This window comes from Furipterus horrens, unplaced genomic scaffold (genome assembly GCF_987537825.1).
Source record: "Furipterus horrens unplaced genomic scaffold, mFurHor1.1.pri manual_scaffold_7, whole genome shotgun sequence".
Classification (NCBI taxonomy): domain Eukaryota; kingdom Metazoa; phylum Chordata; class Mammalia; order Chiroptera; family Furipteridae; genus Furipterus; species Furipterus horrens.
The window spans coordinates 39,251,613-39,277,226 of record NW_028327177.1 but is presented as its reverse complement, the minus strand read 5'-3'; the positions used below and the strand labels follow the sequence as shown (position 1 = coordinate 39,277,226).

The 25,614-nt window shown below is 39.7% G+C and overlaps 2 protein-coding genes and 4 non-coding genes across 9 annotated transcripts in view; 5 read left to right on the top strand and 1 right to left on the bottom strand.

The window, feature by feature from the left end:
• Positions 1 to 2,909, top strand: part of DNAJC5B (DnaJ heat shock protein family (Hsp40) member C5 beta) — a 52,126-nt gene extending 49,217 nt beyond the window's left edge. Inside the window, exon 4 of the mRNA XM_090282826.1 lies at positions 2,815 to 2,909. Coding sequence (XP_090138952.1) covers positions 2,815 to 2,909 — 95 coding nt within the window. The remainder of the gene's footprint in view (positions 1 to 2,814) is intronic.
• A 13,822-nt stretch (positions 2,910 to 16,731) lies between these two features.
• TRNAR-ACG (transfer RNA arginine (anticodon ACG)) lies at positions 16,732 to 16,804 on the bottom strand. The gene has a single exon. It is a non-coding gene; the product is annotated as a tRNA-Arg (tRNA).
• A 352-nt stretch (positions 16,805 to 17,156) lies between these two features.
• On the top strand, positions 17,157 to 17,250 carry TRNAY-GUA (transfer RNA tyrosine (anticodon GUA)). Its single transcript has 2 exons — positions 17,157 to 17,193; positions 17,215 to 17,250. It is a non-coding gene; the product is annotated as a tRNA-Tyr (tRNA).
• Positions 17,251 to 17,790: 540 nt separating this feature from the next.
• Positions 17,791 to 17,879, top strand: TRNAY-GUA (transfer RNA tyrosine (anticodon GUA)). Its single transcript is given in 2 exon segments — positions 17,791 to 17,827; positions 17,844 to 17,879. It is a non-coding gene; the product is annotated as a tRNA-Tyr (tRNA).
• A 129-nt stretch (positions 17,880 to 18,008) lies between these two features.
• Positions 18,009 to 18,081, top strand: TRNAA-AGC (transfer RNA alanine (anticodon AGC)). Its single transcript has one exon. It is a non-coding gene; the product is annotated as a tRNA-Ala (tRNA).
• A 6,043-nt stretch (positions 18,082 to 24,124) lies between these two features.
• The window catches only part of TRIM55 (tripartite motif containing 55), a 41,136-nt gene continuing 39,646 nt past the window's right edge, over positions 24,125 to 25,614 (top strand). Inside the window, exons 1-2 of one of the 4 annotated variants that reach the window (XM_090283622.1) lie at positions 24,125 to 24,791; positions 25,351 to 25,523. In XM_090283622.1, coding sequence (XP_090139748.1) covers positions 24,624 to 24,791; positions 25,351 to 25,523 — 341 coding nt within the window. In that variant the 5' untranslated portion in view covers positions 24,125 to 24,623. The remainder of the gene's footprint in view (positions 24,792 to 25,350; positions 25,524 to 25,614) is intronic. The other 3 variants (XM_090283623.1, XM_090283621.1, XM_090283624.1) reach the window with 3 other exon arrangements.

The window sequence follows — 25,614 nt, the reverse complement described above, 5'->3', positions numbered from 1 at the left end:
AGGCTGGCTGCTGGTAGTCCCAGCATAATAATGATTTTTAATACTAGCTTACTCTTTTGTGAGAGATAGTATAGCATAGTCTTTAAGAGAACAAACTCTAAGAAATACTGACTAGATTTGAATACCAATTCTGTTACTATCTGTGTAACTCGTCGTCGGCAGCCGTCCGTCTCGAGAGACGATGGTGTAGCTTCTTAAGTGTCTATCTGCACCGCCGAGAATGGCTGTGCAGTCTGACTCGGGAGTGACACGGCATCTGTCTCCTCCCGTGTTGAATCGACATCTTGCGATGACGCTGGAGTGTCCTCTCCAGTGGAGCTGAAGCTACAGAGCCTGGGCAGGGTGATATGGAGGGTCTGCTGTTGCCCATGCAGCAGACCCCCCCTCTCTTCGCAGCTGAAGGGTCCAAGGGAAAGACGGAGTCGATACAGCTTGGCTTCAGGTGCGCCGCAGGAGTTGCCGGTGTTGACTACAACGTCAAACCGCCTTAGGGACTCCGGCTCCGGATTTTCTGTCGGGGTTTACTCCCTTAGCCTTTCCCCAGAAGAGGTATGCCGCAAGGCAGCGGAGGTTTTTTGGAGTCAGAGTTTTCCTTCTCTGTGTAACTAGGTAGTACATAACTGTATAACTACTTGAAATACTCTTTGCCTCATTTCCTTTACCATAAAATAGCTGTAATAATAACCCTGCCTTGTAGTGTTCTGTTATTAAGTGGATTAATGCACATAAAGTTCAAAGAACAATGCCAGGCACATAATAGGTACTATATATATGCTTTCTCTTATTATTTCATTATTATAATTATCACTTTACATTTACTATTTTTGTTTCTCTTTACTTTTCTTTTTTTCTTTCTTTTGTATTGACAGAATACATTTTCCATATTCCATTTCTTTCTCCCCATCCAGTTTGAAAAGTATATTCTCTGTTCATTCTTTTAGGTGTACCCTCAACTTTTATCAAGTATACTTAAGTTATCAAAGTTTAAAGTTTGATCTTTACTTTCTCTTGAAAACCACCAGAACTTTATAGCACTTCAACTCTAATCACCTTTATTTTGATTTATACACTATTGCAGTCTAGTTTTAACTCAATTTTAAGCCTCATGAATTATTATTTTTGCATTATGTAGTCAACAATAACTTAGTTTTACTCACATATCTATCATTTTCTTTACTAATCATTCCTTTTTATAACATAAATTTTCAGTTGGTAACAATTTCTTTCTGCCTGAATTACAACTTTTAAATTGGATCTGCTGATGGCACTATTTCTGTTTTTATTATCTGAAAATACTCATATATCATGCTTTAAAAAAATAAATGTAAAATTAATAGGTTTTGTCATCAAATTTAGATTGATAAATATCATCTTTTAGCATACTGAAAATAAAATGCCATCATTTGTAGCTTCCATATTTGCTATTGCCAAGTAAGACTGCTTTTAAAACCATTGTCTTTGGTGTTCTTCAATGTCTCTAAGATGCTTTAAATACAAATTTCTTTTAATTTATCCTGGCTGGTTCTTAAGCCTGTGTATTGATGTCTTTCACCAATTCTAGGAAATTCTTGGCCATTAAATTTTTAAATATGCCTTTGCTCTTTATTTCTTTATGAAAGTCTTATTAGATATAAGTTAGACCTTATCATTCTTTTCTTCATGTCCTTTAACCTTTTATATTCTGCTTACTTGTTTCTCTGTGTTAAATTATTATTAGTCTCCTTAGATGTCTTCCATTTTACTAATTCTCTCTTTAGCTATTAATCCCAATCCTCAAGTTTTTAAAATTTCAGATGTTTTAATCACTAGAAGTTTTTTCTTTATTAATTTCAAAATTCATTTGATCATTTATAAAACAAATTTCTTTTAAAAATATTCTGTATTTGGAAAGTGCAGGATTTGAAGTATTTCTAGGTCTGATTTGGCCTTTTGTTGTTCCTACTGGTTCTCATTCAATATGCATTATTTCTATGTGTAATCTTTTCTCAAAATCTCTCTCTCTCTCTCTCCTCCCCCTTCCTCCTCATCTATCCTATTTCCTATCTCTCCTATCTGTCTTTACTATGAGTTCATATTTCTTGTAATTTTTAGTGATTCTTTGAGGCCTGAGTTTAAGGGGGAGCCATTCACTTCTGCTGGTTCTTGGGAGCACATCTTGCACTGAGACATTTTAAACTAAATTATTAGCTGAGCTTTCTTAGAACACACAGGTATTATAAATTCGGTCTGCCAATTTGTGTACTCGTCGGCCTGTTATTAAAAAATTTTGGGGTAGTTCTTTCCTCCCTCAATTCAGCACCAAAACTCAAGACTAACAAATTTCCTTGCAGATTAGAGGTATGGTGATTTAGAGAGATTATAACCATTTTGGGTATTAGGTTTATGTAGGGAGTTTCCTATTAGACTCTTCACCTAAGAAAATTCTTGGTTTGACTTCTCTCCCAACCAGAGCCTTATATGCAATTCTGCACTGCATTACCTTGGGGGCATTTTTTGTATAAATACATACTATAGTCTATATGGCATATGTAGCAGGCCTATCCTCATTCCCACAAGATGGTAAAAACTAAACCAAGTTCAGCAATTGCCTCAAATTGGAAACTGGGTTCAGCACTTTGGTTTTATATATCTATAACTGATGGAACTTAAATGAAGAGTAAAGACAGTGTCTCCTCCCTGCTGAAGTTCTCAATAGCTTATATGTTGAATTGATTTGCCAGTCATCATTTAAATGAAAATATCCACCACTTGCCCCATTAAAGAAAATATAGCATGATAAGAGGGTGTTTATTGCTTTGCTTTGTTTATTTTTAGATTTGGACTTTCCAGTTGTTCTCCAGCCTACAAACGCAAATGAGAAAACACAGCTAATCAGAGATGGAACTCGAAGTTATTGCACAGACTCTTAATATTGATCCCATGGAGGGTCCACAGTACCTCCTCTTGGTTCAACCATTTCTCCAGGTGGCCATGGGGAGAGGGTATGGGGCATGAAATGCTGTGAACTTTTCCACATTTGTATTTTAGTTTTAGGTTAGGGAAATATAACTTTCCCTACCTAACTTTCTCAGTATGCAGACATACTCTTTGAGTAGAATTCCTAATGAAACATTCTGTTTCAATGAATAAAGACCTGAAGAGTTGTTTTATGCTGCTTGCATGAGGTAAGACAGAACTCATTCCTCACGTACTAAAATTATATTACAAAACAGAGGCCATTTCTCATCTATTTAGCTAAGTGCAATAATCATATCTACCATAAATATTATCAGCAAAATATACATTAGAATTTAGGAGGAATTTATTATGTGTAGAGGTTTTTCCCTGTGAACATTCAATATGGCTACAGAAATACTTCAAGAGGCAGAAAGAAATTACATTATTAGGTAAAAAACAAACCCATATTGTTTTAAAGTATAGTTTTGAAAGATTTAAAATTTGAATTTACTGAAAACTGACAAGTGAAACCAGGAAGGGACAGGTTTCGTGTGTACTTTTAGATGAGCATAAAAACAAAACCCAAACTTCTAACTGGTTAAATGTTATAAATGATCCAGAAAATCATTCTGAGCCCAAATCATTCCCAATGTGTTGACAATTTTTAAGTAAAAATAATTCTGCACAACTGGCCTAGATTAGTTACTAAAGAAAAAAAATGAGGTAAAGGGTAGAATTCTAAATTCTATAGCCTAAATTTCAAGGCATATCACTTACCCTATTTTTGGTGGGATTAATTATATTGACCAGAAAATGCTTATCTTTGTGCATGTTGAACATTTAAGCTTAGAAGTCATCTTTGCATTTATTTATTTGATCCTAATATTCATTATGTGATGGACACAGTGTGCTATTTCTGAATAGTACAGCAGCAAAAGTGTTTGTTTTTCAAGATCTTTCTTAGATCTTTATATAACATTGTATTTTTCAAGATCTTATGTTTTTATATGATATTATGAAATGCCATTTTCTGTTTTCTTTGTTTCTTATTCCCCTACCACCAAATTATAGTGAATTGACGTTAAATATACATTGTGAGAATTGGTGTGATACCTTTAACAGTTCTGATGTTATTAAAACTCTGCTCTAACTCTTGAGGTCCTGGAATTTTTTGTTTTAATCAAAATAATCAAGTAGAAAGAGGCCTAGTGTAAAAGTTAAGAAACTTTCTAATCTACATTCCCTCCAACTAGTGCTTTGACCAAGTAAAGTGAGAATAACATGGCTAATCTCTCTGTGACTGTTTTCATATCTGCTGTCATCTTCAGTGAGACTAGATGACAGAGTTGACGTGAAAGAACTCTGAAAAGTCAACTGTTTAACAAATATAAGATAGTCTTACATCAATTTTTATATGTCGATGCACACGGAAAAATGTAATGTGAACTTCTTATGTATATAAACTCTTACCAAACAAGACTCACGAAGATACCCAATTCTAACAGCCCCAGTGAGGCGCTCAGAACTCTGAGATAAATAGCCCCACCGGTGGATAATTTGAGCTACTATATTTCCTTCCTGAGGATTCAAAGCAAAGGTGAGGTCTATTTTTGAATAACAATCTGCACATAACAAAGCTCATCTTCTCTTTCTCTCTTAGACCTCATCTTTCTCTCTCATGTGGAATTTTTTACTTCCACTCCCAGCTTGCCCAGAGAGCTGGTACAAGAGGGTCTCAGATGAGAACAGGGCATGAATCAGATTCAGAATCAAATGGTGGAATTAAATTCCTGAGGGGGTCCTGACCAATATTTCCCAAAAAGGGCTAGTTTCTAGGTACAATGATGTATGGTAAATGCAAGCACATGAATACTTTTTTTTTTTTGTGAGGAAAATAATTTCACAGAAGTCCCTTAGCTACACAGACACAAGGATCAACTCTTAATCTGAGGAGGGGCCACTTAAACATCTTGTGGGAGTCAACAGGCACTGTCACCTGGAATAATCAGCAGTTATTCTGAATCTACAAGCATCTTAGCAGAGAAACCTCAAGGAAAGAAGGAACATGTTGCCCATGATCCTCAGCAATCGTTGCATGGCCCTGGTTCATTCAGGCTCAGAGGAACCACCCACTTCAGTGGCTCACTACCTGACCTTGGCTTCCAGGCTACTGGAGTAAAAGATTTCACATAAACTTTCATAGGTTATCCATTTAATTTTTGCTGTCTTAATTAGAATACAATAAAAATATGCATTTTTCTTAACCAAAATATGCATTTCTTAATTCTCTGAGAATAAATGACATTCGATTTCAAATGTTATATAGGCTAAAACACATTTGATATGGCCTAGCCTGGAAATACACTTACCTGGCAATGTACTGACTGATCTTCTGACGTACAAGGAGAGCTCCAGTTAAGGCTACATAATCTCTGTGGTAGGCACAATAATGGCCTTCCAAGATGTGCATGTTCTAATTCCCAGACCCCATGAATGTATCACCTCTTATGGTAAAAAAGGACTTTGTAAATGTGATTATTAAGAACCTTGAAATAGGGAAATTATACTGCATTATCCAAGTGGGCTGAATCTAATCACATAGGCCCTTGAAATGGAGAACTTTCCTGGCTATGGAGAGGGAGAGATGTAACTACAGAGAATGGTCAGAGATATGACAAAGGTGGAAGAGGAAGGGGACCATGAGTCAAGGTATTCAGGCAGCCTCTAAAAGCTGAAAAACTCAGTGAAATGGATTTTCCTCTAGAGCCTCCAGGAAGAAGCACAGCCTTATCACCCAGTATACCATGTCAAACTCCTGACCTCCAGAAGATTAACACTGAATCAGTGCCCCTCACTTGTTTTTCCATTGTTCTTCTTACTCTACATTTCTCTTTTTATTTACTCCTTCATCCTGAGTCTCTTCAACTTCATTTTCTCCATTGCTCTTTATCCTCCCTATTTCTCAGTACTCCATCTTCTTCCCCTGTACCCCCTTCTTTCTCCCACTTCTACCTTTCTTCCATTTGACCCTCATTTCTCTGTTTCAGTCTCCTAATCCCTCTGCTCACCACTGTCGACTCTCTACCTAAACATTTACGGGCCTATTAGATAAACTGGACTTGTAAATCTACCCCAATTTGTGGGGGAGGGAGAGATTGGAAACAGTGTGGGTAGCAGAATATTCTTAAGGGAATGCCTTTCCCACCCTAACTTCAAACACAAATAATCACAGTTCTCATAGGAAAACGAGGAACAGAACTATCTTTCAGACAATTCTCTGAGTGTACTGACAAATAGAAATAATTTGTAGTGACCACATTCATTATTTGAATGTATAGAAAGGTAATTTATTGAAACATTAATTTTTGTTTTGTCCTTAGTGGTTTAGAAGACTCAACAGAATGTGGGTTCTCCTACTGAGTTTCATCTTAAAAAGGTCACTCTCTTGTTAGCATAGCCTTAGAAATTAAAACAAAGGTAGTCAGACACCTGGAAAACAACCACCCAGACTTTTGTTGGGGAGCTTGGGCTGTTAGAAGGGCCATTAGAAAGGGGTGTACTGAAATTTGAGAAAGACGAGTACCCTCATCATGAGTGGCCTCTAGACTAAGGATGGGTTTGGGAGGGTTTTTTTTGTAGGGGAAAGGGGACAGGGTTCCCAGAGTAGCCCAGACTTGTGTCCCTACAGGGGAGAGTCTCTATGATGAGATAACACTTGGATAACTGGATGATAAAATTAAGTCACAGCTTTGCAGCCACAATGAAAGATTCCTGTGCTCACATCTGGCCCCTCAAAGGAACCACACAAGGTTAGACACTGAGACCTTAGAAAAAAACAGGCTGGGGAAAGATTTGGGGCTTTAAACTCATGAGGAGAGAGACAAAAACCCCTGCAGACCCCTTAACCAAAGGAAAAAGGGACTCTCAAAAACTGGCTGAGGTAAATTATTTTCTACCATGATAAACGACAGCTCTGAGTCAGAGTTAGATTAATTTAGAACATGGCGACTTCCCCCAGATTTTTTCCTAAATGCCATTTCTCCAGTGACCCTGCCTAGGATTATAATATTCCTGCCTCACTCATTTGCCTCTTTTTTCTCCTTAGTACCGTCCACCAACATACTTTTTATCATGATGATTGTCTGTCTCCCACCACAAGGACAAGGATTTTTGTCTGTTTTTGTGTCCTGCTGAATCCTTGGTGCTTAAAACAGTGTCTAACATAAGATAGGCAGTGGGGAAACACTTGTAAAAAGACATCCCTACTTCTAGAAACACAAAAGCTACTAGAATCCTTAGTTCTTACGGAGACTTAGCATTGAGTTAGTGCAAAAATTAACATGTTAGCTTGAAATTCAATCAAGCCTCTGACCCAATTACAGTTATCTTTCTAAAAAATTTCAGGCCTGGCTGCTGTGGCTCAGTGGATTGAGCGTCGGCCAGCAAACCAAGTGTCACTGGTTCGATTCTCAGTCAGAGCACATGACTAGGTTGCACATCAGGTCCCCAGTTGGGGGCGCAAGTGAGAGGCAACCACACAGTGATGTTTCTCTCCCTCTCTTTCTCCTTTCCCCTCTGTCTAAAAATAAATAAATAAATAAATAAATAAATAAATAAATAAATTTATTTCAACAGCCAGCCCTCTCTTCTCACTGATATGAAGACAATTGTGCATTTCCTGGGCACCAGCCCTCCACACAGAGGAAACCTAGCCATCCTCTCCAAAAGCTCCCTCTTTGCAGCCTTCCTAAGCACCTAAGACACATTAATCTTAATTTTATTCCTGAGCAGTTCTAGACTATGAAGGGCCAAAAATTTAGATAATATTTAGATAACCAGTTTCTGTAAAACAAATCCATTTCCAAATTGTAGATGGCTCAAATTAGCAGTGATTTCCAGAACTATCAATATATCTTACATCTCTATTTTGCATGGTGCTAAAAACAAAGTAGGAAATTAATAAATACTCAATGGTTAATTGATTAATTCTCACAACATATGCCATTTCTGAGAGAAGCCTTTTTCCAAAAGGATATGTAAACATCTTCAGCGTGACATAACTCTGGCATTTTCTTGCTATTCTAGGGCTGTCCTCAAGAAGTAAAACTAAATTTCTAGAATCAAATCAGCAATTATGGGACAGCTATTAACAGATTCTGCTCACCACTAGTTGCCAACTGAGCTTTCTAATAGCTGAGAATCCAGTTATCAGCTCCAATTCCCGAGAGCCTCATTCCCAGGTCCAGAAAAAGGGGATCTTACCTAGTGAGGGTTTTTTTTTCCTCTTCTGAGTAATCTGCTCTGGTATCCAAGTATCTCCACTCCTGAGATATCCAAATTCACCTCTTTTCAGACAAAGTTTCATCTATAATACACTCTCCTTCCTGGTGAAAAATAATTGGGGCAAGATTTTTAGGGCAGATTTTCACTTCAGTAATAAAATTTCAACATTTTCCTAATGTTTTTAAGAATGATCTGTTTGATTATATGTATACATTAACTATTTACTAAACTGTCATTTTCAGGAGTATTTATTATAACTTCATAAAGTAATATTTTTAAGCTAACCTAGGTTTAAAAGTAACCAATGAGAGCCATCGGGCAATGAATAATATTGTCTATATATTGATTAACTTATTAGCATAACAGTTCCATATCAAATGCTTTCACTTCAAAAGTTTATTTATATTTGGCATGAAATTTATTTTTAAACAAAATAAATGGCATACTAGGAAATTAATTATTATCCAAAAAATTTTTACCTGAAACATACATGTCATAAGAGGATAAAGTTTTAAAAGTGATTCATTTCCCTGCTTATTTTCTGCTTTTCTTAGTTCTCTCTCTTATCTTTTCTCAGCACATTCCTTCCCCCAAGCTAAAAGATTTGAAAGGAGATGGAAAAGTGATGACTTTTAGTGTGTATTTGAAAAAAATGATTCTTCATAAATTAAAAATAAATGTCAAATGAGTAATAATAACCAATAGTTGTAGTGCTTCATATTTGACACTGCTCTTAGAGATTTATATTGGTTTTGTGTATTTTATATTTACATATTCACTTAATACAACAACCTATAGGACAAGTTCCATCACCATTATTATCACTCACCATTTTTCAGACTAAGAAACTAAAACACAGAAAGGTTAGGTAACTTGGCCAAGGTCACTCATCTCTCTGTAATACAAATGGCTCTTGTTAACCTCCTTAATGGAGGTGAGGGGCTGGGGATTGGTTTAACAGTGTGGGGATTGGCTGTGGGAGCAGGGGTGGGGAGGGTGGGCTGGGCAGAGGAGGGCAAAGGAGGAAAGATTGAGACACCTGTAATAGACTAACAATAAAAAAAATTTTTTTTCTGATGTAGCGATTTGGCATATAATTCAGGATTTAGTTTGACTTAATAATACAGTCAATCTTCATTATTCACAGGTCCATATTTTCAAATTTGCCTGCTTGTTAAAATTTATTTTGTGGTCATTCACAGACATATACAGAATCACAAGAAATTTGAGTTTCCCAGCTAAGGTTGAACAAGGTAATGTTCTACCTTCTTATCTTAGCTTTCTTACTGTAAACAAATGCCACAGGTTTTGTTTTTGTTTTTGTTTTTTGCATTTTTGTGCTTTTTGTTGTTGATTTCACTGTGTTAAATGTTTAAAGGCATAGTGCTGAAGTGCTGTCTAGTGTTCCTAAGAAGTTCTAATGTACCTTAGGGAGAAAATATGTATATTAGATAAATTGTTGGCTGTGAGGTCAACCTTAATGAATCAAAAATATATGTTACATACAGTGCCTAAACAAAAGCACGTATAAAATGAGTATGTATCGATCACTTAATGAAAATGTGAACAGAGTCTCACAGAAGCTAAACCCTATATTTCTCATAGGAGCAATAGTTCAGTATTCATTAAATCAGTGTTTGTGGTGATTTCATAGAACATTTGGCTCAGTGGATTGAGCGTCGGCCTGCGAGCTAAGTGTCGCTGGTTCGATCTTCCAGTCAGGGCACATCAGAGAAGGAAAACTCTGACTCCAAAAAACCTCCGCTGCCTTGCGGCATACCTCTTCAGGGGAAAGGCTAAGGGAGTAAACCCCGACAGAAAATCCGGAGCCGGAGTCCCTAAGGCGGTTTGACGTTGTAGTCAACACCGGCAACTCCTGCGGCGCACCTGAAGCCAAGCTGTATTGACTCCGTCTTTCCCTTGGACCCTTCAGCTGCGAAGAGAGGGGGGGGTCTGCTGCATGGGCAACAGCAGACCCTCCATATCACCCTGCCCAGGCTCTGTAGCTTCAGCTTCACTGGAGAGGACACTCCAGCGTCATTGCAAGATGTCGATTCAACACGGGAGGAGACAGATACCGTGTCACTCCCGAGTCGGACTGCACAGCCATTCTCGGCGGTGCAGATAGACTCTTAAGAAGCTACACCATCGTCTCTCGAGACGGACGGCTGCCAACGACGAATTACTGCAGGTAACAAGAATCAACTGTATCTTCCCTTGAGTTCTGCAGAATGGTTCCCTTTCTGATCTTAGAAACAATCTGTGGTTTCTCATAAATATCCTTCTTGGACATGCTATATATTTACAAAAAGCCACAGATAAGAAATCAGTAAACCTGAATTCAGTCCTACTCCCCAGTTGGAGAGTCATCCTGAAAAACATATTTATTTATTCTTGATAGAGCTTTCTGATCTTTAGAATGGTTTTCTCAACCAAAAGGAAGAACTTGAAAGTTCTTTCATGTGCATTTGTGTAAGGTACTTTTCAAGCTGAACAATGGCTTCGATCTTCAGGTCTCAGAGTATCTTTTGGGGAGCCCCATTGTTAACAAATGTTAGGGATTTGATCTTTGGATTCTAGAAGTTAGAGAAGAGAGTTCCCTTTAATAAATGGAACAATTCTGTTACCCCCAGAATATCCTAGTCATTGCCTGATCTAGTCTGACATCAAAAGCCACCTTTCAGCTTCCTTCCTCCCAGGAAGCAGTCCAGCAGTCCAGTCTCTCTAATTCAGGTGTTCATTTGGAGACAGGGAGACCAAGAAGTACTGAGGAGGGAGTCCAGGCTGGTGACTAGGGAAATCTAGATCTTATCTGCCACTGTGCAACTCTGTTAATAAAGGTAAGTCATTTCACATGACATTGGGTATCAGTTCCTCCATTTTTAAACAATTTTTATTAGGTGCTGTATTAGATGACAATTAGTTGTCTATATGCCTCACATATTACACAAAATAATTTGTATACAGTTAAACAAAAATGTAAACAATACCAAAGAATGCGGAAAATAGAGCAAGTTTCTCTTTCCTTACCTCCCCTATATTAGTTTGCTAGGGTTACCTTAACAAAATACCACAGAATGAGTGGCTTAAATCATGGAAATTTATTTTTTCATAGTTGTAGAGGCTAGAAGTGCAAGATCAAGGTGTTGGCAGGTTTAATTTCTTATGAGGCTCTCTCCATGGCTTGCAGATGGTCATCTTCTAAATATATGTTCACATTGTCTTCTCTTTATGTGTGCACATCTGGTGCCTCTTTCTTCCTGTGTTCTAATCTCTTCTTATAGGAATACTACTCATATCGGCTGAGGGCACACCCAAACAACTCCATTCTAATTTAATTACCTCTTTAAAGGCCCTATGTCCAAGTACAGTCATTACGAGGTACTGAGGGCAAAGGCTTTAATACAGTATTAGAATTTGGGTGAAAGGACACAAGTTAGCCTGTAACACATGACATCAATTTCTCAAAATTGCACCAAATTTCAGTTTGCTTTAATTTGGACCATGAGTTCTTAGAAAGATATTTCTCTTCTCTTTTTTAGAAATCCCTAATTATCTTTGGTTTGCTTTTGAGAAAAGTGACATGTTTTTAGCCTGCCTTTAAGGTCTTTCTGGTCCTTAATCACATTACTATTGTGGAAGAATGCACTTGCTCTTTGAAAAATCATATTCCCATAGCCTTCTGACTCCCCGCACCCCGCACCCCCACAACCTCCCAATTTGTCCTGATTGCTTTCTTGGCTTGCTGCATCACTGTCAACCTGAGATTTATTTTGAGTTCCTTAGTTGGTTCCTTTTTTAAAAAAATCCTGTGTACTCCTCTTTCTTATTTTGTTTTGCTTAAGTAAATTTGTGGTGGCCACAGAGATTTGCTGCTAGATTGCCTTTCAAGAGAGGACTTAATGCCCAATTGCAAGGAGAACGGTTAACTAAGAGCCTCTGGGTATTAATCCTTTAGGGTCTGAAGTTATCAGCCTCTGGCCAATGACTGAAAAAGGTGGCCAGTGGAGGGCCGAGGCATTTCTGCCCAACTGAGGACTCCTCAAAAGGTAAATATTTGCTCTGAAGCTATCAAGGAGGCTGGCAGAGACTGTCAGTTCGGCATTACTGCCTAATCGCTATCCCTACCAAATCATGTGTCCTCCCCTTTTCCATTCACAGATGTTATCCCCTAGTAAAACTCTGTACTCCAGTTCTGTGTCAGCTTCTGCTTCCTGGAGAACCCCATCAGTATAACATCCTCAACTGTTTTTCATTTGTTTCAGAAAGAAATAATTGTATTTAAACTTTTCATGGGATTTATGAGACCTTGCAAGTATGAACTGTCCTTAGATGTAACTGCTGCTTTCATTGGTTTCAGTTCTATGTTCAAATTTATTTCTCTACAGAACTTTGAAAGTCTTGCTCTATTGTCTTCTAGTCTCCAGTATTGCTGATAAGTCTGTTCAAAATCTGATTCTCATCCTTTGTAGTTAACCTGTTTTTTTTTTTGTTGTTGTTGTTGTTGTTTTGTTTTTCCCATCTCTGAAAGCTTTTAGGGTTTCATTTTTATATCAATGTTTTAAAATTCCACTAGGCTCTGTCCACGCATAGTTGTTTTTCATTCATCCTACTTGGATGGCCCTTTCAATCTGATTGTAACAGAACCCTTGGGCTGCTTTGATTGAAACGGAACCCACGGGCTGTTTAGTTAGGGGCCCGATTGCCCGCCGCCAGAATCATAACTCTGAATACCAGAGTTTGGTGAAAAGGAAAAGAATTGTTTATTTACACAAAGTCTTGCCTCCCCCTCCCAGACCTGGCCAGTCTTAGGAAAGTCAGAAACATAATTTCCCTACTTCCTAGGCACAGTTCAGCTTTACCAGTAGCTGCCAATCACTCAGTTCTGATTGGGGAGGTCCTTTCTGTGCTGTGGTGCCCTCCAGCTCTCAATGCAGGACCGCCCGGATTCTCAGCCTCCTTGTAAACTGCCTTCTTCCTGCAAGCCACATGGATCTCCTCTCCTTCTCAAAGCAGCCTGGCAAGAGCCTCTTCTTAAAGCAGCCTGGAGATCCCTTCTCCAAGCCAGATGGAGGGAGCCCACAAGAGCCAGAGAGTGAGGGTGTGAGGGCCAGAGAGAGCCTGAGAGAGAGAGCCTTCTAGAGCCAGAGCCAGCCCAAAAAATGTCTACAGATCCTTCTCGCTCTTCCTCCCTGCCTCCTCTCTCTCCCCTCTGCGTCCTCTCACGCAGTGAGTGTTGCAAAACCGTTCTCACCATTCACAGGACCCTAGTAGGCTCTGTCTTCTTCTTCCATACCAGCCCACAGTCCAAGATCCCTCCCATCTTCCTGAGTCTTGGAAGTAAAGCGGATCTTTGCAACAATGTATCCAGCCACTAGCTCCAGGCATGCAAGGGCATCCTGAAAGCTGCTTCCTGCTCCCCACCTCCCAGCTGCAAACTCTGGGGCCTGTTTTTGGACTCCCCTGTTTCTGTAACATGATGATTAATGCCTTTCTTCTATTTCTTTCTCTGCATTATCTCTGCTTTCTTTTTCTGGAAGCTACTGCATAGGCCTTGTGTCTGCTGGGGCTATTCTCCATGCTTTCACTTTAATATTTCCTGTCCCCTATATTGTGGTGTACTGAAGGATATTTTCCATTCTCTCTTTTATAACTCTAAACCTGATCTTTAGCCATGCCCAACATGTTATTTTTCACCTCAGCAATCACACTTTTAGTTTTCAATAACACCTTATTTTGGTTTTTACTGCTGCAAAATCCTCTTAGATTAGCATTAAAAAAAAATAGTTCTGTACTATTCCTTGTGTTATTTTTGTTTCCTCCTGGCTGATATAGTGTTTGTTCACCTTGGACTTTCTTTTTTTAAGTTGTTGCTTCCTCTCCCATTTCTGGTAGACATTTAACTATATTCATGAATAAAGGACTACATTGATTTGTATCTGCAAAATTTGTATCCAAAAATGGGAAAGCCTGCGTGTTCCTAGCAGGCTTTGATGGTGCATGAGAGAAAACAGCCATGCTCATCCAAGATCTCCCAAACAGCCAGCTCAAGGAGGGACTCACTCTGAGTGGCCATTCTTTCTCTCCATGTGTATTGTTATTAAGCTCTACATGGCCTCTCTCCCCAGCTGTATATCCACCCTATGGGATCTCCCCAGGTAAATCTACTCTTCTTAAGCCATTCTCAGGCAACTCTAGCTGAGGTCAAATGCTGCAGCAACTACACAATGTTGTAGGCCTTTGACATTTGTGTTGCTGACTCTGTTCCTGGAGACTCTGGGAGCTCCATGGAGAGAATGGTTCTGTTTCTGCTGGCTTCTAGATTGTGTATTCTGAGCTTTGGTTTTCTCCATTCTGGGATATATGTCTATACAATCTCATTTGCTTTCCACATCACAGAAATTAAAATCTCAGGTTTGTTGATTATACCTCATGTTATCTTCCATGCTGCAAATTACTTTTTCTTTTTGTTTATCTTTATTATCTTTTCATTGGGATCCTAGGGAGGAGGAGATACAGTAAAAAAAAGAAGGCTAGAGGTGAGCCACCCTGATGGCTTCATGTAATCCTGACCCCTGGACACATTTCATGGGTCAGGGGTATGCATCTAACTGAGGCCAGAACAATAAAGAGTTTTGCAATCTGGACTGAAAACAGAAGTGAGTCTCTAGCTGACAGATGCCTTAGTCTGTCTGGGTTGCTGTAACAAAATAGACACCACAGACTGGATGGCTTATAAACAATATTTATCTCACAGCTGGAGGCTGAAAGTCCACGGTCAGGCTGCCAGCATTGTCAAGTCCTGGTGAAGACCCTCTTCTCTCTTGCAGACTTTTGAACTTCTCACTGTGTCCACGCATAGTGGAAGAGAGGAGGAATCTCTCTGGAATCCCTTTTATAAGGGCACTATCCTGTTCATAAGGGCTCTGTCCTCATGACCTGGTCACCTTCCATAGGCCCCACATCCTAATATTATCAATTGGGTATTAGGTTTTCAAAACATGAAATTGAGGGGATATAAATACTAAATTTATAGTAATAGACTGAGGGATAAAGGTCAGGAACTTTGGGGGGGGGTGTACAGCACCATGTTTTCAACTCTGTGCGCTAGAGAACATAAGAGAAGCTGAGAGGCACTGAGAGAAAAAGCATAAGGCCCAATTTTATTTCATCCTTGGTTTCCCTGGGACACACTGTATCTTTATAATAATGTCTCTCTTGTTTACACTAACTGTGAATTTCTGTCACAAGTAGAGAGCCAGAAATCTTACACCATCTTGCTCCTCTTGAAATGTGTTATTACGGTCTGGCTGGCTGTTGAAGCAAAGGGTGCATCAAAAAGGGGTTACGCCAAGGGGACAGGGTTTCTGCCACAGTGCAACAACGGTCATGACAGTGACCTGTGCAGATAATAAATGCCTTACTTGCCACCCTTGTAAAATGAAAAGGTACAAATAAGATGGAGACTCTTTTCTCTTAGCTTAATTTACAGGCATCTGTCCATAAATTGAGGGGAGGGGTATAACATCTTTTCAACTTTCCACAAAGATAGTACATATATTTTTTTAACCCTCAGAAACACTATGTAACTTCAAAGATATATCAGCTTGTTATATGGGAAAAGTGGCAAAATGTTCACTAGGAAACAGAAATAAAATCCACCATTATTTGTTCAAATAGTCTGTGCTTGCCACTCACCCCTTAAATTTTTAGTTTCTTTTAACCATATTCATGCAGCCTTAAGGAAACCACTTTCCCACTTGAAAACCAGCCCTTACCCCTAACTTCATATTTTCTCCTCCCTAACTTATTTCTTACCAAACTTCACATTTTATTAAAAGTTTTACTTTCAGGAATTGCTATCTTTCAGCGTTTTAAGAAATAATTCTAAATTCCTCTTCACAAATAAAATTAATACTTCAAAATAAATATTCCATTTGCTCAAATCAATATAATGCTCTCTTGGTTAAAGACTTGAGGGCAGAACCAAAGTCATTGGGTAGTTTTCATGCTGTGCTTACAACCAAGGAAGAGCTCAATACATTTAAACTAAATAAAACAGGAGCCAGGTTTAAAAATAAATCACTGTAAATAACCATAACTTCTTGCCCTCTTTACAGTCGGGGATAGGTTGGGGCGGTTTCTCTAGAATGTAGTAACTGACGTCTTCAGATATTTTACAAGACACAAGGACTTGAGCTGCCTTGGAAGTTGCCCTGGAATTTGAACCAGCTTTGACACGGGAATCGTGGGCTACTCCTTGCAGGTTCCTGCCTGCGGCAGGCAGGCTTTGGTGTCGGGTTAGTGCTTCAGAACCTTTAGAAAAGACAAGCGACCGCAATGGCTCGATGGCTTTCCGAGCTCTTAAGCGTCCTAAATTGCTCTGGGCATTTGTGGTTTGGAGAACCCAGAGGGGGTAATGATCTCTGGAGGGAGGCAGCGAGGGAGCGAGGGAGGTCTGTTGTTTTGTTTTAATAATGATCGGTTTTAAAACCTGAGGTGACAAAAGACCGAGCCAGGCAGGAGTCGAACCTACAATCTTCTGATCCGTAGTCAGACGCGTTATCCATTGCGCCACTGGCCCCTCACGACAGTGCTACGTGGGGGGTATGCAAACCATAGAGTAGGGAGGCCTTACAAAACTGTCACCTCCAACATGCGGTCGTAAAGGAACAATGAGGCAGGCACGCAAGAGGGGCGTCTGAGTCCCAGGATCTTGGCACCACACGTGTTGAACGCCAGAGTAGAGGGCTCACGCTGGGACCATAGCTCCTGCGAGAGGAGCCAGGTTATCTTTCTGCGCACGCGTAGAACGACGCAGGCGCGTACTTCTCCCGCCCCCGGATTACGCATGCGCAAATATATCCTCGTCTAAAATTGGGCGCACTCTAGTTTTTATGTGTTGAATCTCAAGAGGCCAAGCGTCACTAGTCGTCCCTTCGATAGCTCAGCTGGTAGAGCGGAGGACTGTAGTTGATTTGTAAGTCATAAGTTATCCTTAGGTCGCTGGTTCGATTCCGGCTCGAAGGAGACTGGGTGTGTTTTTTTTTTTTTCCCCCTTCAATTTTGTATGACTTAGGTTTTTTCCCGTAGTCCTACACATTGCATTCCAAAGAACAGTTGGAAGCTCTAGCGCTTCAGCTCCAGTTTTGGCCTAGGGCAGCATATCCCGCGTGAAGCCTGGCAAACCCCGGAAGCGGGCGCTGCTGTCCAAATTCCACTCAGGGCAGTGAGTCTGCGCTCGGTAGGAGGCTGCCGGGTCATAGCCCTGTGCTTGTTTCTAAATGGCCCTTGGCGAGTCCCCAGCCCCTGAGTCAAGCAGAGAAAACCAGCACGGCCACGTCGCCCGCTTCCCGGGACCTCAGACTTTCTCGGAAACCCGCGTAGGGCCGGCGCCGGAGCGACCGCCGCGGCTGCCTGCTGCCTGCTGCCTTGAGGAGGTGGGAGGTGCGCGAGGAATATCTTGTGCTCAGGGGACCTGGGAATCAGGAAGGAAACGCGGTAGAAAGCACCCGAAAGCAAAAATGTCTAAAAGTTATGGAGAGGAGTCAAAAAGGAGCTTATTCATTCCCTTCGATAGCTCAGCTGGTAGAGCGGAGGACTGTAGATGTTTATCCGCCGTCATCCTTAGGTCACTGGTTCGATTCCGGCTCGAAGGAGAGGATTGTGTTTTGTTGCTTTCACTTTAGTTATGAGGAAGTTCAGAAATATGATTAAGAATATTTATCTTCGCTGCTAATGCGCTGACCTTTCTCTAGGGGGAGAGATAAGAGACCGTCACTACCGGTGGGGGATTAGCTCAAATGGTAGAGCGCTCGCTTAGCATGCGAGAGGTAGCGGGATCGATGCCCGCATCCTCCAATTTTACTCTAGCCCTATGTGGTCGTTTTTCTTTTCATTCTCTTTCAACTCTGAATGTTGCTGAAAGTCAGCCAAAGGGCAAGTTGAGGAGTATGACAAATTTGAAGTTTCCGTTCTGTAAAACTTCCAGGCAAGGGATTTAAAAGTTTAGACCCACTTATTTTGGGAGGTTCACGAGATTGTTTCTTTTTCTCTTCTAAAATGGTGACAGATTTCAGTAACATCTTGTCATTTCAATTCCTTTGAGATTTCTAATTGACAGCTACACTTACAGTGATCCATCCAGGACTAAACTGTCTATAGTTAGAATAGCTGACAGAAAATCAAAACTAAGAAAAAACGGAGAACTTCGAAAAGTGTGCTGACTACTTTAAACTTCCGTTGAGCTCTGAAAGCGAGGACTATTCTGCTCCATCTCAATTGCATACAGTTGAGTGCCTGGCTCTGAGCAAATGTGCGTATAAGGCAGTGCGTACCTGAGGAGGGGTGACCAAATGGAGAAAGGCCCTGGACCCAGAACTTACTGATGGAAGAGAGTTCTGCCATTTTTCTATTAACTGTGGAGAGTTAGAGATCAGCACTAAGGGGATTAATTGGAGGAAAGTTATATAAAGGGCTGCCCTTGAGTGTAGTCTATTTTGTTAAGCAAAGACAAGACAAAAACACACTCACTGAAAGATTCAGAGATTGAGCAGAACACACAGAAAGGCTTTTCTGACCGTAATTTCTCCCTATCCTAATTTTCTAGAATACAGCCACAAAAAAGCTGTTGAAACCATACTGCAGTTCTAAACTCAAAGCATAAACCTTTTAGACAAAGGCAGAGATAATACCTTTTTGGAGGATTATAATTAATAAACGATCATTCTTTTATCCAACATTCATTTTAGGGTTCCAGGCAACCTGTACATTTTTGTTACCAGTTTATACAGGCTGCTGTATTTTATCGGAATATCTTTCATTTTTAAGAACAATCTCTGTTTCTATCTTATTTTATTCTTTTCAATAAAGTCTTTCAATGGAATGTATAGTGATTCACTTAAGATATACTCTCATCATTTTGGGGAAAAAAAATTATAAAGTAGGAAAAAGAATCCTTTTGTCAGATGATATGTCCCAAATTTGGGATTATGGGTGTTCTAGCTGGCTGACAGGGGGAGCTGGCAGTGAAAGCATAAATGACTAAAAAAAAAACAAGAAATGCACAATAAGGCAAAAAAAAAAAAAAAAGAGGAAGGAATGCACCCAAAATCCAGGTGGAGAACACATGTTTAGGGCAGATAAGTGAGAAAAAACTCAAATAAGCTCTTAGGATCAGCAACTTGGGTTTGGAATGGAATTCTTGACCAAGTGGGATTTATTCCAAGAATATGAGTGGTTCAACATTCCAAAATCAATGTTAATTCACCATAGTGAACAGACTAAAGAAGGACACCCACATGATCATTTCAGTAGATGCAGTAAAATATTTCACAAAATTCAACATCCATTCCTGATTTTTAAAACTGTCAGCAAGCACAGAAGAGAAGGGAACTTCTTCAAACTGATAAAGGGCACCAATGAAAAACACACAGTTAATATTATACTTAATAGTATGAATGCTTTCTCCCTAAGAATAGGAACAAAGCAAGGCTGTCCATTCTGGTGTTTCTAGCGAGGGCAATAGGCAAGAAAAAATGAAGTAGAAGCCCTCTAGATTGAAAAGCAAGAAGTAAAACTATTTCTGTTTGCAGACAGTTCATTTTTTTAAATATTGGTTACATGTTGAAATGATAATAATATGTTGGGGGTTAAATAGGATATATTAATGAAATTAATTCCATTTGTTTCTAATTGTCAATGTAGCTACTAGAAATTTTAAATGATATATAGGGCTCATATGTCACTAACATCTTATTTCTATTGGACAGTTAGGTCAGAGAGATAGGTAAGGGCCAAGTCAGGCCATAGGAAAGCACAGTGAAGATTAATATCTTTATCCTAGGGGTAATATGACCATTATTGGGATCTAAATAGAAAGTAACACATGAGAAATGGTTTGCAAGAGTGAATTCAAAGAAATTAGGAGGCTGGGGTGAAGGGGAGGTAGGGGAGGATTGCGTATGCTGAGGATGGAGTCAAAGAGGACCTGGAGCCAAGGTAAGGAGTTCAGAAATGGCCACTGGGAAGGCCTTAGCTAAAATATTTGCTACTTGTTGGTACTGCCACTGTTTATTTCTGGCCAAGGAATGTTCAGAGGAAAGTACAATATGTTAGTTTTCAAGCATTTTCTCAGAGATAGTTACAATAAAGTAAAATTTATAAATAATAGATTTGGAAAAGGAATAATTATCAAGATAAAAAAAAGGTTTCAGTCAGAAGTTTGCAAACTGCCTAATGAAAGAAATGTCAAAGTGTTTGTTTCTGTTAAGTACTTTTCTTTTTTCTTTTTTTGTTATTCAATTATAGTTGTCCCATTTTTCCCCCATTGCTCCCCCCTCCCAGCCCATCCCTTCTCCCACAATTATATCCCTCCCCGTTGTCCATACTTTTCAAGGTAGTTCATTTCACTTTAATTTTAGATTTTGTAATTTTTTCCATTAAAAATTTAAAAATCACATATCCAAGTGGTCTATTGCCAGATAGACAACTAAATTGTAAAGATTGACAATGTAGACAAAAGAAAAATGTTAAGTATTTTCTAGATGTCATTAGTCAAAGTCCTTGTTGTAAGGAGATTCTTCTTGTTTTTTCTTCTGCTAGGGCTGTACTCTCCCTGCCTTAGTGCTTTGCTTCAAACTATCTATTTTTTACTTCCCTTTATCTGACTGTAAGTCCTCTCTTTGATGAATTACTCAGTTTCTTAGGCACCCATCTTACTTCCTCTGATTTAGCTGAGGAATTAGGAAACTGCTGGAAGAGGTGAGAGCAGTGGTGGTTTTGCTTCAGTTCTTAAATGTCTAAACATACTCCTGCCCCAATCTGGTAGAACTCAGGTATGAGGGGCAAGCAGGACTTCCAACCAATTGCCACCAATTGGTTCCCACCCCCTGTCCTAGTGTGCGTTAGGAAAAGGGGAGTTGTGCACCACTCCTATAGAGTCCAGGATAACTTCAGGAGATTAGGCTGGTTTTCATGTCTCTGTGGAAGCCCAAGTCCACTCCAGATCCCAGCGACTTGAAACTGACTTCAGTTCTAGTTCAGTTCTGGAATTTTACCTGTCTCTCAGACTGTGAATGATTTGGGAGTGGACTAAAATTTTCTGGTTCCTCTCTAGAACATAGTGCTTCACCCATGTCTCATTATCAACTCAAATGCCCACCCTATAGATTGCTGGTCTCTGAGAGTGGGGAGGATGGAGGAATGGGGAAAAGCAGATGAAGAGGAGAAGGAAATTATTACCTATCAATTTTGCTCATATTCTTATGGGATTCTTGCTGGTTTCCTGTGTAGCCTCTGGGGGGCAATTATAGGAAAAAATAAAAGACAGATAGCAAGAAGGAGGAGAGGGAAAAAGAAGAGAGAATAGAGATAAACTCTATATCAAATAATTAAATTGGGGGTTCTCAATTTCAAATTAATACTGTTTCAGAGGGTTTTTCTTTTCCCTATAAATTCTGCAAAATCGGGTTATGAACTATACTCACTTATAGATAAAAGAACTGAAATCCAACTAGGTGAGGTCAGTTCCCTGAGATCACAAAGCAAGGTGGACATTGGTGCTGAATAGGCCATCTCCTGACTCACTGTGCAGCCTCTCACCACATCATGGCTCATTGCTCAGAGTCAGCATCTGAGTCATTTCAGTGAGTTCTACTTTCATAGTTGACCCAAAGTCCATTTCCTCCTTTCCTTCCCCACTGTCATTGCCTAGTGCCAGGTGTTTGTGACTTCTCACCTAGGCTATTAACAACAACCTCCCATCTGGTCTTTAGCCAGGTCACTGTCACTCTTACCTGTCCCAGCCACCACTGTGAGATTAATCTAGTCAATTCACATCTCTCATGGAAACAGCCCTCTGAGAAACTTTTAATGACTTTCTACTGCCTAATTTGTTGTGTTAAAAAACTTTAGCCTGGTGTGCATGGCTTGCCAATGAGCCAGCACTATGCTCTGCACTCCAGCCCAAAGCACCCTACACTCTGAGCACTCCCAGCGCTCTTGTACTCACTGCCATTGCTTCTGTGCCTTCTCCTAGGAAGCCCCACCTATGACCCACCTAAGTTCCTCCATGGATCAACTCAAATGCTACTGCATCCATGAAGCCCTCATAATCCCTCCAGCTCTGAAATTCTGTACCTCTATATAACATGTTGTCTTGTACTGTGTTCTGTATATGCATGTCTTATCTCTGTTGGTAGCCCATGCAATAATTAACACAATTAACTGTCCAAGCTAACTGAATGAATTAATGCAGTAAAAAGATTTCACCAATTTCCTTCTTCATTGTAGTTGCTAAACAGCTATTGAAAGGAATAATAAAATTCTCCAAAGATCCCTGAAATGTTTATGAATATATATAACTTATTATTAGTTAATGGAGATTTTTAGAATCTCAATAAGCTTTCAGTACACACAGCACTAAGACCACACATAACCAGTCATACCAACCTACTTTCTCCTGGTAATTAAGTGCACACCAGGGATATGTAAACAAAATGTCTTCACTGTTTGAGATTTTTTAAATCAAGGAGAAATAAAGCTGCAAATTCATCACATAAAAAATAAACATGTATTTTTCATTTTTAATCTGATTTGAAATTTTTTCATATAATATATACAGGGGGTAGGGGGCAAAAAAAAACAACCAGAATTACCTTTTGGAGGGTAGGTCCCTTGTAGTACAGGCCTCCCCAGCTAGGTGAGTGTTCTAGGAACCCATTTGTATCAGCACACCAGCAGGCGTTGTTGCGAGAGGCTGCATTCAGCTTCACTGAATTTTTTTTAAGACTCTTTCAATGGTTTGCTCACTTCATGATGGGGGATTTACTAGAGTGCCTGCCCACACCACGCTGAGCGTTCAGCAGTTTTTGATCAAAAATGGCATGACCTCCATGCCCCACCCTCCATATTTACCCAATGTTGCCCATGAGCAACTTTTTTTGTTTCCCCAGATGAAAAAAGTCCTCAAAAGGAAATGTTTTGCTGATGTGGAAGAGGTGAAACAAAAATGGCAAAAGCACTAAAAGGCATCTGGATCGACAGGTTCAAAAACTGGAGCAGTGGAAAAATGTATCAATAGGTGCCTTGAATCAAGTGGAGAGTACTTTGAAGGTGACTGAAGTTTAAACATGTAAACATTTATATTTTTATAAGTAAATTCTGGGTTTTGGGCGTCTCCACCCCCCTTGTATTAATGAAACAGTTGTTTCAGAAAAATCCTGGCAAATATTGAAATTGATGTTTATGATTCACGAGCAGACCAAGAATATCAGAAACCAGCAGGGAAACTATCATTTAAAAAATCGACTTGGAGGATGAGGCACAAAGGGATATAGGTATTTCAGACCAGATAAGAAACAGATATGGAAGCAGGACTTTATTTTTGCTTCAGTTGGCAATGGCACTGATGTCTGTCACCTGTTATATGTCAAAATGAAATAATGGGTCTGCTAAGCCATGTGCCAGTTACTACCTCATTACAGATAGTTTTGCACCTTTTAAAGATTTCCCAATTTTCTTTGTGTTTGAGGGTGTCTGTAGGTGTGGGAATAGGGGTACAAGATGAAATAAAGTTAAAGAAGAGGGAAAGTAGTATAAAATAGAAAAGACCATACTAGACTTCTATCACATAGCTTGTAAAAAATAACTGAATCATCCACCTGTATTTGAATTTTTTTTTTTACTTAGTAGACACTTTTATAGTGAAAAGGCTTGAAAACACTGTTTAAGTTAGCATGTGTCCCATACCACAAGCCTTCCAAAGATGAAATATTTAGTATTAAGCAAGTCTTTTTAGATAATTGCCCTGGTTAAGCCAGGATAATGATTTTCAAGACATGTCTTGTTTATTTTCACTTAAGATGATATGATTACTTTCTAAACTCTCAAGACAGAAATGGCATTCATTATACGGTTAAACTCGTGCTTGGGGTGCAATCTTCCCAGTCCTGGAAAAACCTGTCACCGTGTACTTACTGAAGACTCACAAAGGGCAGGGCTCAGTGACTCCACAGCATGCACATTCACATTTGTTGTTGACAACTGCCTGCTTCGGCCTCCTTCTCCTCACAACCCCATCTAAATGGGGTTTGTAATCCTTTTTCCCACTCACTTTTTTCACTCCCTAGAGCAGGAATGTTGGATCCTGTTCTCTGTCACCTGTCAGAATCTGTCCTCCTGTCACTGGCTTATATGGACAAGTCAGCCTTCTGTCACGTGACCCCAGCTGCTAAAAACAGCTCCAGCTCCCACTCTGAACCTGGGCCTGAAACAATGTCCTCCACCAAAAGAAACATGAAGGACACTTGATCACACAAGCCTTGGAATTACTTCCAGGAAACACTTGTAGAGACCATTTGGAGCACCCTTTCCCTGGCAGTGCACACGGGGACGGCCAGGAGATGAGCGCATCTTTGAATTATAAGTCTTTTTCCAAAGAGCAGCAGACCATGGACAACTTGGAGAAGCAACTCATCTGTCCCATCTGCTTAGAGATGTTCACGAAGCCGGTGGTCATTCTCCCCTGTCAGCATAACCTGTGCAGGAAATGTGCCAGTGATATCTTCCAGGTAGGTTTGTTTGGAATGTAGGGGCAGAGAAGATTCCTCTGAATCAAGTGCTTAACTTTGAGGTGAATTCTTTCAGAAAACTTTAAAAGTCTGCATTCATTTTAAGAAAATCAAAGAAGTTTTAATTATTTGCTTTGTGCTTTGCTGTCAGCCTCCTCTTACTCCCAAATCTAGTTTTACCTGAACACTAAGAATCATATTTGTATAAATAAATAAATTTTTTTAAAAGAATCATAATTTTTTTAAATGAAATCTGTTTCAAAATTGTACATGAACTACTATCCAAGATATTCATGTTGGGGTTTCTGATTGTAACTTTGGGTTATGAAAACATTGAATGGAAAAATCACCTTATGCTGAAAATGGTACATTGCACTTGACTATAGGTGAGCACTGGCTCTGTGTTTTAGGGCATTCGCTGATAAGGCCCTAAGGGATTACCTTATGGCAAGCTTAAAGTAGAAGTTGATGTTGTTTGTAGTACCAGAGAGTGAAGAAAAGTCTCAGAAGAGCTGCCCATGGCTTACTCAATTCCTCTTTTCTTGCTTGGCAAGAACAGGCCTCTAACCCATACTTGCCCACAAGAGGAGGCACCGCCATGGCATCAGGGGGACGATTCCGCTGCCCATCCTGTAGGCATGAAGTGGTTTTGGACAGACATGGGATATATGGACTTCAGAGGAACCTGCTGGTGGAAAATATCATTGACATCTACAAGCAGGAGTCCACCAGGTATAGCTGTTTCATGTATGAAACCCATTTGAAGTTTCATTTATTTGTTTGGTTGTTTTAGTGGGTCACTACACTGAAGCTTCTTTAGCAA